The sequence below is a fragment of the Bos javanicus genome, chromosome 3 (genome assembly GCF_032452875.1).
Source record: "Bos javanicus breed banteng chromosome 3, ARS-OSU_banteng_1.0, whole genome shotgun sequence".
Lineage (NCBI taxonomy): Eukaryota > Metazoa > Chordata > Mammalia > Artiodactyla > Bovidae > Bos > Bos javanicus.
In genome coordinates, this window is record NC_083870.1 from 23653867 (window position 1) to 23669782 (window position 15916).

At 43.7% G+C, this 15916-nt stretch overlaps 1 protein-coding gene across 3 annotated transcripts in view; it reads left to right on the forward strand.

Moving 5' to 3' along the window:
- Nucleotides 1–15916, forward strand: part of NOTCH2 (notch receptor 2) — a 174470-nt gene that overhangs the window by 147420 nt on the left and 11134 nt on the right. For all 3 annotated transcript variants that reach the window (XM_061409410.1, XM_061409419.1, XM_061409427.1), the window contains 9 exons: nt 556–784; nt 2059–2260; nt 4204–4357; nt 5137–5321; nt 7278–7410; nt 9330–9566; nt 12248–12360; nt 13243–13748; nt 15097–15444. In XM_061409410.1, the coding sequence (XP_061265394.1) occupies nt 556–784; nt 2059–2260; nt 4204–4357; nt 5137–5321; nt 7278–7410; nt 9330–9566; nt 12248–12360; nt 13243–13748; nt 15097–15444 (2107 nt within the window). The remainder of the gene's footprint in view (nt 1–555; nt 785–2058; nt 2261–4203; nt 4358–5136; nt 5322–7277; nt 7411–9329; nt 9567–12247; nt 12361–13242; nt 13749–15096; nt 15445–15916) is intronic.

Below are 15916 nucleotides of genomic sequence, written 5' to 3' on the forward strand. Positions count from 1 at the left end.
CCTTAAGACCAGGAGCCACATCTTACCTTTCTTGTTCCGATTCGAGTGCCTTCTGTGTTGCAGAGGACTGTGCTATGATAATAGCTCAAAATTTCTTGATTAACTGCTATGACTGTAAAGTGTTCTCTAAGATCAAACTACATGATGTTTAAAACTTAAAAATGCTCGTTTCCTAGTTGTATGTAAATCTAAAAAACAACAAACAAAAACAAGAAAAGGAAGAAAGGAAGAGAGGGAGGGAAAAGAAAAGGTTGATCAGCACAAGGGGACTAATTAATATCTATCCCATCCCTAGTTTTATGAGTATTAATTTTGCAAGACAGTGATACATGTAAAGTTCTTTCCAGCTATTAAACAGATTCTTACTAAGAATCTCAGACAAGTGTTACTATATTCATTTATGTAATTGGAGGAGTCAGGGAAAAATAGATGTAAAGAAAAGTCAGAATTGTTACCGTTGTTAGTGTGGCTCAGTTCAGGGTACTCACCTTTATGAGTCTAAGGTTAAATGGATGCTGCTGTTCAGAGTTCTAATTCTTGTGTACAATGGCTTAGATCCTTGCCAGAATGGAGGTTCCTGTGTAGATGGAGTGAATACTTTCTCCTGCCTGTGCCTTCCGGGCTTCACTGGGGATAAATGTCAGACAGACATGAATGAGTGTCTGAGTGAGCCCTGTAAGAACGGAGGGACCTGCTCTGACTATGTCAACAGTTACACCTGCAAGTGCCCGGCGGGATTTGATGGAGTCCACTGTGAGAACAACATTGACGAGTGCACCGAGAGGTGAGCAGCCCATGTCCTCAGGCAGCAGTGTCTTATGGGAAAAGGGAGAGAGGGGAGGAGCCTACAGAGTACTATACTGGGATTGAGGGGCCGCATGAGGCATCGCCTAGGATCCCACCACACAATCATCTCATATTTTATAGTTTCTAATTCTTGTGGACATCTAGTTACAAGTTTAAGGCAGAGGTTGAAAAACCGTGAGATGTTCAGTTCAGTCGCTCAGTCGTGTCCGACTCTTTGCGACCCCATGAACTGCAGCACGTCAGGCCTCCCTGTCCATCACCAACACCCAGAGTCCACCCAAACCCATGTCCATTGAGTCGGTGATGCCATCCAACCACCTCTGTCGTCCCCTTCTCCTCCTGCCCTCAATCTTTCCCAGCATCAGGGTCTTTTCAAATGAGTCATGTCTTCACATCAGGTGGCCAAAGTATTGGAGTTTCAGCTTCAACGACAGTCCTACCAATGGACACCCAGGACTGATCTCCAAGGATAGACTGGTTGGATCTCCTTGCAGTTCAAGGGACTCTCAAGAGTCTTCTCCAACACCACAGTTCAAAAGCATCAATTCTTCAGTGCTCAGCTTTCTTTATAGTCCAACTCTCACATCCATACATGACCGCTGGAAAAACCATAGCCTTAACTAGACAGACCTTTGTTGACAAAGTAATGTCTCTGCTTTTTTAAAGTGAGATGAATCATCATTTATTTCTTACATAGGAAACAGAAAGAGCTATAATTCTATATTATCTCCTTTTGGTCTCTTGTTAATTTCAGTTGACAAAAAAATTCTGTTTCTTTACAGATTTGTCATCCCTCTTTAAGTAATTTCTGGGAGGTTTGATTCTTTTTTTATTATCAACAAATTTGTTCTTTTTCTCTTCCATAAAGAAATATAGAATCAAGAGCTATTTATTTGATACGTTCCTTATAAATTAAATTGACTTAGAGATAAAATGAAATGTGATACATGGAGAGCTACAGAAGGGCTGGATAAAACCTGGAAGCCTTCACTTTCTCTTGGAGTCTCTAATAAGCTCAGACTTTTAAATATTCCTCAGATCTTTTTGATTGTGGAAAGGAAGCTGAGACTTATGCTGATTGGTGCCCATTTTAGTTTGGAAAAAAGGAAAGTTTACTGGATATAGGAGTTTGGGGTGCTCAGGAGTATTTCCTTCTGTAATATCTTAGATGTGAGGAACCTCACTTTTAAAACAGCAGGTCAGAGGATCCAGATTATCTAGCTGATGTTGTTCTTTCTGTGTGCTTCTCAGCTCCTGTTTCAATGGTGGCACGTGTATCGATGGGATTAACTCCTTCTCTTGCTTGTGCCCTGTGGGCTTCACTGGTTCCTTCTGCCTCCATGAGATCAATGAATGCAACTCTCATCCATGCCTGAATGAAGGAGTATGTGTTGATGGCCTGGGTACCTACCGCTGTATCTGCCCATTGGGCTACACTGGAAAAAACTGTCAGGTAATTAGATTTCATCCCATTCATTCAGCTCCCGCAGAATTGTTGAATGTTACATCTGTTCCTTTCCTAGGCAAAATAAGCCCCACCTAAAAGAGAAAATTCGGGGTCTTAGGAATGTACCCAAAATAAATCTGGACAGCTTCTTAATTATACTTCTAAGATAACTAAGTTAATCTAAGTTCTTAGATAACTTCTAAGAACTACCAACTTCTTAACCTGGTAGATTCCAAAATGGTGATACTGGCAAGATTATATGGGTTAACACACATTAAATTGTTACAGCAGGCTAACCTAGAGCTGCAGAAAGTGCATATGGGAAATAAGCACATTGATATCATTTAGGAAATACAGAAAGGGAAATAAAGAACAATCAAAATAAAGTTTTTAAAATTCAGATACAACATCTAAGGGGATAATGATAATTATGCAGTCTCAAAACCAAACTATTCACATGTCTTTCAAATTCAAATATTTAATATTCATTTTCATAGACTCTTAGGATAGAAGGACCCCTCAGAGCCTGCTAGTCTAGCCTTTCATGAAAGAATAAATTGAGCCTGAGAGGATCAAAGTAACTTTTCTAAGGTTGCACCCCAAACAGCATTGTGTTTAATTTTATGCAGTTTTACCTCTCAAACAATGATGGAATGATAGAATATCATACCAGCAGTCCAAAGAATTTAGAAATAAATGCCCAAATGTAACTAGCCTTTCAGAGTACACTTCAGTGAAGCTTTGGCTGTATTGGACATGCAGATAAGCACCTCTGCATATTAAACAGCTTACTGCTGATTCTCTGGATCAGGAGGCTATTCTTCATGGGGCTTCTGCTGTTCTCACAGCATGGTGGCCCTCTGCCCTTCCCCCTCTTTCACAAATGGTCAGTGTTGTGAGTACAGCCTTCCTCTCCCCAGGAGCCAGGCCACCACATGTGAGTTTTGGAGAAGGTGCTAGTCCACTTGCACCCTTTGCCTCTTGCTTTTCAGACGCCTGAGTTTCTCCCATCAAAATAAGTTCTTTGTTTTGTGGATAGGTTCGTTTGTGCCATATTTTGGGTTCCACACATGTGATAGCATGGTTTTTCCCTCTCTGACTTGACTTGACTTACTATGATAATTTTGGGTTCAACCCATGTTGCTGCAGATGGCCTGGTTTCATTCTAGTAGGAGTCCATTTTATGTGTGTGCCGCATTTTCTTTATTCATCTGTCTGTGGGCATTTAGGTTGTCTCTGTGTCTCGGCTGTTGTGAATAGTGCTGCTAGTGGTGCTGTCAACATGCAGGGGTGGGTGAGCAGCAGGGTCCTGCTGTGTAGCACAGGCGACTGTAGTCAGCATCCTGTGATAAGCCATAATAGAAAAGATTATTAAAAAAAGAGTGTCTGTATGTGTAGAACTGAGTAACTTTGCTGTGCAATAGAGATTAGCACAGCATTATAAATCAACTGTACTTCAATAAAAAAGTTTTTATTTTTTACTAACAGTAAAAAAGTAAGCTTTTGGACAGTTTTAGGTTTATTAACAGGCTTTAAGCCTTTAAATCCTGAACTTATATTCACCACAGACAGATTTGATCAAGCCCATGTGATTTCTCACTCAGGAGTAGCACACAGAAGCTGTGGACCTATCTGACAGCTTTAACTCTCTTTCTAGCCCTACCGGGTAGCCATGTTTCTAGACATAAGCGTGATGTAGGGAATAACTTAACCAATTAAATGCCTCAAATTCTTAAACTTGTAAGAATTTTTGAAGAGCAGAGCTAAAAGAATTAGACTGTATAAAATGATTAGCTTATCTGGGGACAGTGAATCTAAGTTTAAGGCTTGGGTGAGGGCTCCTTTTTTTTATTAATTAGTGTGCTTTCCTTTGAGTTCTTCAAGTGCAGTGTAACTTTTTTTCATTCCTGGTGTCTGAATGCTGATATATGTGTCTGCCTCTGTTTCAGACCCTGGTGAACCTCTGTAGTCGGTCTCCATGTAAAAACAAAGGTACCTGCATTCAGGATAAAGCAGAGTCGCGGTGCCTGTGTCCGTCTGGATGGGCTGGTGCTTACTGCGATGTTCCCAGTGTCTCCTGTGAGGTGGCGGCCTCCCACAGAGGTGAGCTCTGCCCCCCAAGACTCAAGGGTCAGTCCATGAAGTGCTGACTAACGAGCAGCACTGTAGGGCAAGAGTTGTTATTGTGGGAGGAGAGGGAAGGGCAGACGGGAATGAATGGGCAAGACTCTGGAGAAAGGGTCTGAAATGGAAGGCGAAGGGCAGGAGAGCAAGTTAGAGATTCCAAAAAGGAATGTACTTGACGTGGAAGGAAGGCATGTTCCACTTTCAGCACTTGCTTATTTTTTTAACGTATTCATTTTTAATTGAAGGATAATTGCTTTACAGTACTGTATTGGTTTCTGCCACACAGCAACATGAGTCAGCCATAAGTATACATATGCCCCCTCCCTCTTGAACCTCTCTGCCACGTCCCACCTCATCCCACAATTCTAGGTTGCCACAAAGCCCCGTTTTGAGTTCCCGAGTCATACAGCAAATTCCCACTGGCTACCTGGTTTACACATAGTAGTGTTTGTGTTTCCACGCTCTCTCTCCATTTGTCCCACCCTCTCCTTCCCCAGTGCCCCTGGCTCTGGGTCCATAAGCCTGTTCTCTATGTCTGCATCTCCACTGCTGCCCTGCAGATAGGCTCATCAGTACCATCTTTATAAATTCCACATACATGCAGCACTTATTTATTTTTAACATAAAACAGATCCTGAGGGTTGTGAACTAGACAAGAATAAAATATGATGTGTCAACCAACTTAGATTAGTTCACCTGACCCTGACGTGTTGTGTGCTGTTCCGTGATGTTCCTTCGTCCACTGGGTTTCCCAGGGGTGCCCGTTGACCGCTTGTGCCAGCACTCAGGCGTCTGTATCAGTGCGGGCAACTCGCATCACTGCCAGTGCCCCCTGGGCTACACCGGGAGCTACTGTGAGGACCAGCTTGATGAGTGCTCGTCCAATCCCTGCCAGCACAGCGCCACCTGCCGGGACTTCATTGGTGGATACAGATGTGAGGTGAGTGAGCAGAGCAGGCAGTCAGAGACCTTCCAGAAGATGGCCCGCCTCTTAACAAACATGGGCATGTTGAGTTTAGCTGCATGTGTCTGGTTTTCACAGTTTATAGATTTCTTTTCTTCTTACCAGTCATGATTACATTGTTTTCTAGTCACTGTTTCTTTCAGTCCCCTGTGCATTAAGTTACAAGAGCTCTGGTAATCTATTTTCACAGAAGTCTGGAACCGTCTTACTTCCACAGGATTGCTTCCAGAATCCAGAGCTAACATACTCTGCCAGGGTGCATTTCCCAGCCTACCCAGCCCAGTGGCCCCTGGTACTTCCCTGAATAAGCAGTTGAGATAGGAGAAGCCACTTTGAGGAGTGGCCCTTTGACCCATGTCATCTTTGTAAACAGTCATTGGTCAATCGACTAATAATTCTCTCAAAAAAATGTTACCCAGCCTGTTCTGCGTAGCATCATACTGTTACACGTGTATATTTGAGGGTGTATGTATCTTTTAAGGGACGTATCATTGTCTTCTGCATGCTGCAGTCCACGGGGTCACAGAGTCAGACACGACTTAGCAACTGAACAACAATAGCAACAACATCATTGTCTTCTTAATGTCTGGGCTGATAATGATTGGATCAAGATGTTGACAAAATACCAGAGACATGAATTTGATACCAGTTTAGGCTACCAAGCAACACTGAGAAAAACTCTTCTTCTCATACATGAGCCAAAGATGGCTTCAGTGTATTGGTCCCTGTTATTTTTAGTTCGAAAGCCACTGGTACCATTGTTTTAAACATAGCCCTAAGAAGTAGAATTTATTCACTTAGGGCCCGCCTGCTTTATGTGTTCTGCAAAACTGCACCTGCACTGCTAGCCATAGGTCAGATGAGCCCAGGACGTGAAGATACCAAGCCAGTGCTGGCCTTCAGAGCTCTGTGACCCAGCGACTCTGGCCTGGCCGCTGAGTCTTATCACCAAACATGTAGGCCCCCTCTGTTACCCTCTTCCCTCTGAGTTCATCTGCCCTCCTCTTCTTATCCTTTTTTGTCTCTCTCTGAGTCACATCTCTATTAAGGTTTGCATGAAAAGTCCAATGAAAGATGTTAAAGTTATTCATATGCAGTTTGTACTATTAATTGAACATCTTTTTGTTCAGCCTATACACAGATCTTTGTTTTGAGCTCTCAAAAGTACTCAGACAACATTTTGTAACTGCTGCTGTTGCTTTATAGGTTCACCAAAAATGGCATTAAAAAAAAGAAAGGAGATGTTGCATAGTTTTAAACCAGAAGGTGGCATTTCGTACTTATAAAATTCGATAGCTATACCGGGAAGCATACAGCAATCAATTACAGTAATTTTGCTGTGAGGGACTCAAAGCATTGCCCAAATAGAGCCACTTCCTGGTCAGTGTTTTCTTCCTTGATCAGCCCTGAAAGTCCTAGAACGCCGACATCTAGCACAGCTAGCTTGCCCGCCTCTTGATGCCCCACCCCTGCGTCAGCCAGTTTCTCACACATAAATGTGTAGTTTCCTGAACATGGGGGTCAGTAAATACATGCGTTACCTTTACTACCATCCCCATGTACCATTTCTGTGAGCCACCAGATCCCCATCACATACAAAGGAATGAATGTTTTAAAGATGGGAAAACCTGCACACAGAAGGGACGGATGGCTTTTGCACAGGCATCATTTGAGACATCCCTCAGAATATTCAGTCCTTGCCTTCCTTTTCAAGTGGCTTTTTTGGCTAGAAGTGATAAATGCCAGTGAGCTGTGAGTTGACCCTGCATGAGACAGTGAGTAGGGAGTGTGATGATACCAGAAGAACGTACAAGAGCCGGGTGGGGTTTGGCAGAAAAGGGTCACAGTAACTTACCCTATTTCATTTGCTCCTATGATATGCGTCCAACAATAGTCCAACATTTCTTGTTCTTTTTGCTTTGCTCTTGGCAGTGTGTCCCTGGATATCAGGGTGTCAACTGTGAGTATGAAGTGGATGAGTGCCAGAACCAGCCATGCCAGAATGGGGGCACCTGTATCGACCTTGTGAACCACTTCAAGTGCTCCTGCCCACCAGGCACTCGGGGTATGAAATCAGCCTTACCTGTCTTCCATCCAGGGCATTCTCTAAGTTGTAAATGCATTTTTAGTCTCGTGAAGGGATTTTTAAAACAAGATTCAGCAGTATTCTGAATCTTAGAGATTCAAGACATTTCATTGCTCTCTTGCCAAGCTCTGGTGTTCTGACACCTGTTCTCAATTCTGTCTGGTTGTTGTTGAAACCCATGAAACACAGAATGTGCAAATGACGTAATGTTGCAGCAAAGTTAATCTGGCTAGCAAGATCTCTTGGTGCTTCAAGGGAAAACAACCAGTAGCCTCTTGAATAAATTATTTGTATTTACCAGCTCGTGTATTTTTCTAAACTTCCAAGTCTTGCCTCCATAAAGTGGGAAAATGAATGAAATGAAAACATTTGCCTATTTTTGTAAGCCCAAGGGGAAAAGGTTGATGGTCCAAGAATGAACTAAGAATTACAATAAGACCTAATGAGATACAACCCTAGATGGTGGATGGTGGAGCCATCATTCCACCAGGGGCATTGTCCTGCCTGCAAACAATCTCCTGGAAAGAGCTTGGAGTATTATTTTTTAGAAGAGATGTAGTTATATGGTGCCTGTTCTGAGCAGCATGTCAAAAGAAAAAGCCATCCACAATGGTGGAAAATTGATTCTCATCAAAGAGAATAGAATGTTAGAGAAATATTTATACTGTCTTAAAGCTTTGGGTCAGTGAATTTTGGGTTTCCTTCTTGAGTTCAGAGTTGGCTAAATTAGAATGGAAAAGTGCCCCAGTAGTAGGCTCGTTATTGAGCAGTGAGATTAACAGGGAAGACAAAACTAAGGAGAAAGCCTTTAAATACTTGAAGATTTGTTCCATTAAAGGAGAGTTTTTTCTGCTCAGTACTTGAAAGAGAAGTAGAGGTTAATTTTAATTCTAGAGGTAATATTATCCATTAAAAATCCTGTTAATATTTTTATTGAGGTCACATTAAATTTACGAATTTGTATAAAGAAGACTGACATCTTTAGAATGAGGAGTCTTCCTAACCAACCCATTGTGTCTTTCTGTTTATTCAAGTTTCCTTTTGTGTCTTTTAGGTCTACTTTAAATTCTTCGTGTAGGTGTAGTACATTTCTTGTTAAGATTGTTCTTAGATATTTTATCTTTTGCTATTGCTATTGAAACTGAGGCCTTTTTTTTTAATACATTTTTCTTTTCTTTCAAATAGTCTTGCTATTACAAGTGGTAAGAATACAGTACTGTTTTTCTTTCTTCTGTAATTTTTTGAATTAATCATGAAATCACTTATAGAATAGTCATTGATTTCTTTTATTTCTTCCTCAAAAATATGTACAGATGTTCATACTTGATGGCTCTTTTACATATATAACACATTAAATGAGTTCTGTTTTAAATGGCATAACCTTTGAGCTCTCAATAGGATATTTCCCTTCTATTTTTTTGATAAAAAATATTTGTGCACTTACACTATTTTACAGAAAAAGTCATTTGTGTGATTCAAAATTTACTTCCAATTCTTACCAGTGATTACTTGTAGTCTATTTATTTATGGTTATATTCTTTTTAACTGTTTTTATATTTTAAATCAAAATGAATAAATTAATGAAAAGTTACCAAATATCTCTTGAGTTCCAATTTCCTTACCTTTCAAGTGGAAAAATAATACTAGCTATGCCCTAAGGGATTGCTTCATCACTGGGTTGTGTGGGGAGAACATGAGAAGCCCTGAGTACATCCTTTGCTTATTGGTGTCCAAGAGAATGGGCACAATCCTGGGTCAAGTGTGTGTTAGGCCCTGCCTGACCGGAATGGTTCCAGCCTGACTAATTGTGGAAATGCCACCAGGGCTGGTTTTCCCTTCCTGGAAGGCAGCGTTCCAAGAACTGTAATAATTTTCTCTCCCTCCTCTCTCTCCTCCAGGCCTGCTTTGTGAAGAGAACGTTGACGACTGTGCCAGGGGTCCCCACTGCCTTAATGGTGGCCAGTGTGTAGACAGGATTGGGGGCTACAGTTGTCGCTGCTTGCCAGGCTTTGCTGGAGAACGCTGTGAAGGGGACATCAACGAGTGCCTGTCCAACCCCTGCAGCTCTGAGGGCAGCCTGGACTGCATACAGCTCACCAACGACTACCTGTGCGTCTGCCGCAGCACCTTCACTGGTGAGCTGAGCACCTTTCCAGCTGCCCCAGCCACTCTGCCTCGAGGTGGGGTGGGGGTTCCAGTGAGGAAACTAGGCCCTGCATGACACATCCCAGCCCCAAGGGAAGCTCTTCTGGCTCATGGACTATAGCCCGCCTGGCTCCTCTGTCTATGGGATTCTCCAAGCAAGAATACTGGAGTGGGTTGTCATTTCCTTCTCTGGGGGATCTTCCTGACCCAGGGATCAAACCCGGGTCTCTTGCATTGCAGGCCGACTCTTTACCATCTGAGCCACCAGGGAAGGCCACAGGTAGTCGTTGGTGAGCTGTATGCAGTGCAGGCTGCCCTCAGAGCTGCAAGGGTGAAAATCTAGACCAGCTTAATTCAAGAGCCCAACTTTTTCCTAGGCCTGCGCTCCACAGATGTTTGTGTTTGCTCCACAGATGTTTGTGTTTCCTGAGAGAGATGCTATCTCTTTTGTTATATATTAATTACATCATATTGTAGCAGAAATATGAAAAAAAAGAAATAGAATGTTGGGAGTAGTTGAGCAAAGTAACGTTTTAAATTGAGGTAAAATACAGATAAAGTTTACCATCTTTACCTTTTTTAAGTATACAGTTCAATGGTATTGAGGATATTCACATTGTTATGCTACCATCGCCACCATCCATCTCTGGAATTCATTTCATCTGAGCAAAATAACAGCTCACGTTCAGGAACCTTACATCTAACTCTGGTTTTGTCACCCTGCCTCCTGTGGCATGTAGCGACTTGAGTGATTGGGTTGTCGCTGCCATAGTGACCTTTCTACCTTCTGGGATCCAAAGAAGTTTAGGGTCTTCTTGGACGCTTAAAGGGAATAGATCCAAATTGGGCTGTTTAACCAAAAATCAACTGATGAGGGTACGAACAGGAAAACTTCAGAGGTCACAAACAGGGCCTGCATGCTAAGACTTGGCTGTGTTCATCACAGATTACAAAGATGAGTGAGTCCTGCCTCAGAATAGGGGTTTTATCATAGACAGTTACTAATTATTTCTGGAGAAGGGCAACTTGGTGACTTTGGGGGGCTAAAATAGCTGTTTATATCTAAATTTGGCAGTACCATCAGTTACCTGGAAATCTGTCTTGCACTCCTGGGGTCAGTTCACATTTTTTGTTGTAGAAGTATTCTTTGGAAGTCAGATGAGAGTCTGCGTTAGTCTACTTACTAGTAATCTGGAAAGTTGAACTCTGCTACATTCTGGGCTTATTATATCCAGACATCCCCCCCTTCCAATTTTAAAGATATATTACCTTTAAGAACTTTGGAATTTTATTTTAAAAAAGGGGGGGAGGTGGATTTTGAAATATGGAAAACACCTAGGTACAGCATCAAAAGAGAAACAATCCAATATGAACATCACATGTTTGAGGCAACCCTGGACAGAAAGAGTATGAACAATCTGTCGTCTCATGCTGGTCATGATCTGCTTGAGAACTAGCAGACAACTGCCTCCTGTTCCTTTCATTACCTCTGAGGCTTCTTTATCTGGAAATGCTGAGGAGCCCTACGAAGAAAGAGGGAAATAGGCGAAAGGAATGGAGGCCACCTTGAATTGGGGTCCCGTAGCCAGAAGTGGTGTTTCTACATTTTCCACACCTGTGAATTAAAAAATCCTTTGACTCTCAATCATAGTTATGGTGGGAATATTAAGCTGAGGGTTTTTTTGTATGATTGTTTTAAATTTTTATTGGAATATAATTACTTTGTAATGTTGTGTTAGTTTCTACTAACACAGCTGTGCAGGTAACCCTAACATAAGCTGTGTTTTAAAACAATGTCAATAAGGTTACAGAAAGGCTGGACATTATTGAAAATAGATGTCACTGATGAAAATTCAATATAAACTGCAAATCAACATTTTTAAAAATTAATTTATTTTAATTGGAGGCTAATTACTTTACAATATTGTGGTGGTTTTTGCCATTCATTAACATGAATTAGCCACGGGTGTACATGTGTCCCCCTGTCCCAAAAGTTTTTCCTTTTAATTTTTATTACAGTATGGTTGGTTTACAATGTTGTGTTACTTTCTGCTGTACAGCAAAGTGAGTCAGTTATACACATTTATCAATCCACTCTATTTTAGATTATTTCCCCATGTAGGTCATCGCAGACTATGAGTTAAGTTCCTTGTGCCATACAGTAGGTTCTTAGTAGTTATCGGTTTTATCTATAGTAGCGTGTATATGTTAATCACTGTTTTAGATGTATTGGCCTGGTGTAGCCTGTCTTATCAAGTTGACAGTGTTAAAAAAATGCAGTGGATTTTTGCTAAATGTTTTTGACTTATGAAAGCTAAAGTGCCTTCAAAAAAAGCTTAGGTGTCATTTTCTTTTTCTTTTTTTTTTGAGGGGTTAGTCATTTTTTGTACACATCTTGTTTTGTGAGTCGGTTCAGTCGTGTGCCATCTGCACTTATTACTGTAGACAAGACAGATGAGGGAACTGTCCTGAGTGAGTGATGGGCCAAGGATGTTGGGATCTAGCATGTGCCTTCCTCATCCTCTCATGTCCCCTTAGGCTTAGAACTCAATTCTCACACCTCTTGCTCCCTCTCTAATCCTTTGACTAGCTCACATCCCAGTAGTATCCTGTTCAATAACCTGAGTTACTGCTTTCACTTTTAAAACCCCCTTTCATTTTCTACTCTGAGGTCGTCACTGTGAAACGTTCGTCGACGTGTGTCCCCAGATGCCTTGCCTGAACGGAGGCACTTGTGCTGTGGCCAGCAACATGCCCGATGGTTTCATCTGTCGTTGTCCCCCGGTGAGTGCCACAGTGCCTACTGAATTCCATATAGCCTGAGACAGGGCCGAGAGGAAACCTGGCATTTCCGAGCTCTGTGGGGAGCTTTCTTGGTGGGGGCGTTTCTTAATGTTAGCCTCTTTAGGAGAAAGTGCTTCCGTTTTCCATTTAGAACTATTAAAATACGCCCAGAAACAGTGAGCTCCCTGGTCTGTGACTGTCAATCCTCAGAGGCACTAAGGGCAGTGGATATTCCCTTGGGAACAGGGCTAGTGTATTTGGCTTCTGGGTCTTGTGCTGGAGGGTAGTCTTGCTGCCCAGACTGGGACAGAGTTTTTGGAAATGCTACTCTGCTCACATCCCTCGACAGCAGTTATTTGGGAACAGACTGCTTCTTCAACTAGAAGGAAGTCTTAACGTTAGCCATTTGCTGTGCAAACACTTTTGCTCCTGCCAGAGGCTAAAAGCTTCCTAACAGATGAGCAGAGGGATATCAAAAGGAAACCTGTCCAGTAACCTTGGCCTGGACTGAGGGAGACGTTCAAGAACGAGATGACATAGGAAAGTCTTTTAGACATCTAATCCTCTGAAGTGAGTTTTTTCCCCTGTAAAGTCACTGTATGAGTGATCTACTGATGATTTGGAAAGGTGCTAATAGGTTTGGGGTCACCTTATCCTAATGTGAACTCTGGACTTCATTTCTAGAAGCAAGCTCTTAGAGTAAAAAAGTTGACTTGAAGAAGTCTCTTCCTAGAACTCGGTCCAGGAAGCTACCTGGAGGCATCTTAGCCAAGAGTCTAGTCTTTACCTCCCTAGAGGTGTGGCGGTGAGGGGGCCCGAGGGAGAATGGGCCCTGCCCTCACGAGTCACCTGCCATCCTCATTTGTTCACTGGTTTCCACAGGGCTTCTCTGGGGCGCGGTGCCAGAGCAGCTGCGGACAGGTGAAGTGCAGGAGAGGGGAGCAGTGTGTGCACACGGCCTCGGGCCCCCGCTGCTTCTGCCCCAACCCCCAGGACTGCGACTCGGGCTGTGCCAGTAGCCCCTGCCAGCACGGGGGGAGCTGCTACCCTCAGCGCCAGCCTCCTTACTACTCGTGCCAGTGTGCCCCGCCGTTCCGGGGCAGCCACTGTGAACTCTACACCGCCCCCACCAGCACCCCTCCTGCCACCTGCCTGAGCCAGTATTGTGCCGACAAAGCTCGGGACGGCATCTGTGATGACGTGTGCAACAGCCATGCCTGCCAGTGGGATGGGGGGGACTGTTCCCTCACCATGGAGGACCCCTGGGCCAATTGCTCCTCCCCACTGCCCTGCTGGGAGTACATCAACAACCAGTGCGACGAGCTGTGCAACACGGCCGAGTGCCTGTTTGACAATTTTGAATGCCAGAAGAGTAGCAAGACATGCAAGTAAGCGCCCAGGGTCCCCAGAACTGAGGGGCAGCACTGTCACTAACACACCTCGGTCTCTTGTTCTTTTGCTGCTAACCGCTCCAGTGCTTCGGCCCAAGCCGCCTCTGCCTTCTGGACTGGCACCAGTTGCCCTCTTCTTCCTGGTGCCATCCTGCCCCATCACACACTACCCTGTGCTCTCCCTTGCTGACCGAGGGGCAGAAACGCTCACTGCACAGCCACTCTCTGCCTGTCTCTGCTTCCTCGCCTGCTGCTGCCACAGGTTCCCAGGGGAAGTGACTTTTGGAAGTGTTACCCACTGTCAGGCAGCCTCTCACATAATCTGCCTGCAGCATGGTTGCAAAGGTCTGTACCCATCTCTGTTCATCCCGTGTCTTTCCCTAAGACTGGGTTTCCCCTCCAGATTCATTGGGAAGCATCTGCTAGATTAGTCAGCCTAACCCTCCTGGTCTTCACTGCTGCAATTATAGGGGGCTTTGTGGGTTACATAATAGCTTTCCATTTAGTCATCCCATTTGGTTCAACCCTGATTAATTCTCAACAACCTTGTGAGGCATAGGTGTTGTTAATGGCCTTTAACAGATCAGGGAAGGGAGACTTGGGAGGTTCAAGAACTTGCCAGAGCAGATATAGCTCCTCCTGACTCCTGATCTCCTCACTGAGCTAGAGTGGCAAGTTGGACTGGGTGGTGTAACCATCAAGGGATGGGAGTGAGGAGGGAGAAGGGGAGAGTGGAAATCCAACGATTTTTGCATCAACAGGCTTTGGGAGTCAATTTCCATTTCCCAATGTTTGAAAGATGCTGTACAAATTAGATCTGGTATCCTGTGTGGGACACACTTCTTGCCACCTACCTTCCACAGTGAAGATTCAGTCTTGATTAGAGAAGAAATGGGCCATATCAAATGGGCCAAAGGTCAACTGTACAGCATCTCTTGTTGGTATGGGGTTACTTTCCAGTTTCTGGAAGCGCTCTCTAGAGTCTTGTTTTACTGCTGGAAACCCAGAGGCAATGGATATAAAAATAAAGGAAACATGAACCAGGTAGATTTTTGTTTCAGATTTGTTTACAAATCTGATTTAACATGATGACAAGCTGCCTAGGGGCCCATGAGTTTAGTGAGTAGTTTCGTTTCTCATTCAGAGAGCACTCACTGATGCTAAGGTGTGTAGACTGTATATACTCTAAGAAGTCAGGCACAGAGAGTCCGAGAAGGCTTCAGAGGACATTCAGGATCTAATCTGAGTCGTAGAAGATGGGTAGGAAAATCCACATTAGTTCCAAGTGGAAAACAAATAGAGCTCCACTGTGATCTTACCATATTCTCTGCCTCCCTCTGCCTAGATATGACAAATACTGTGCAGACCACTACGAAGACAACCATTGTGACCAGGGTTGCAACAGTGAGGAGTGTGGCTGGGATGGGCTGGACTGTGCTGCTGACCGGCCAGAAAACCTGGCAGAGGGCACCCTGGTCATCGTGGTGCTGATGCCACCTGAACAGCTGCTCCAGGATGCCCGCAGATTCTTGCGGGCACTGGGCACCCTGCTCCACACCAACCTCCGCATCAAACGGGATGCCCAGGGGGAACTCATGGTCTACCCCTATTATGGTGGGAAGTCAGCTGCCATGAAGAAGCAGAGACTGACACGCAGGTCCCTTCCTGGAGATGAAGAACAGGAAGTGGCTGGGTAGGTGTTTAGTTTCTGGACTTCTCAAAGCTTAATTTTATCAGGCTGAGCACTTTGATACACAAATATCATAACTGCAACTGGACCTATAAAGATGAAAGGTCAGAAAACAAAACAGTCAACCGAGTAACACAAGCCTGTAATTCCAGTCTTTACAGTTAGTGCTAAAGGTTTGCCTTGATCTTGGAATCCTGAAAAGTGGGCTGAAGCAAGTCAAGTGGCAGGGTGTCAGAACGGGCTCCTCATGTGCTAGAATCTCTAACCATTTGCCAGAGTTGGCGTAAATCCTTCTAGTGATGACTCCTCTTTGTATTAATCCTGGGCTTCTTTTCAAGGCGCTTCATTTCTGTCTCTTTGACAAGGGTGATGTTCTGCATATATTATGTCATCCACACTCAGGATTTTTTGGTATCGCACAAGGTTCAGCTGGCTAGCTAGCTCGAGTACAGATGCAGAGAGAAAGGAGAGTAAG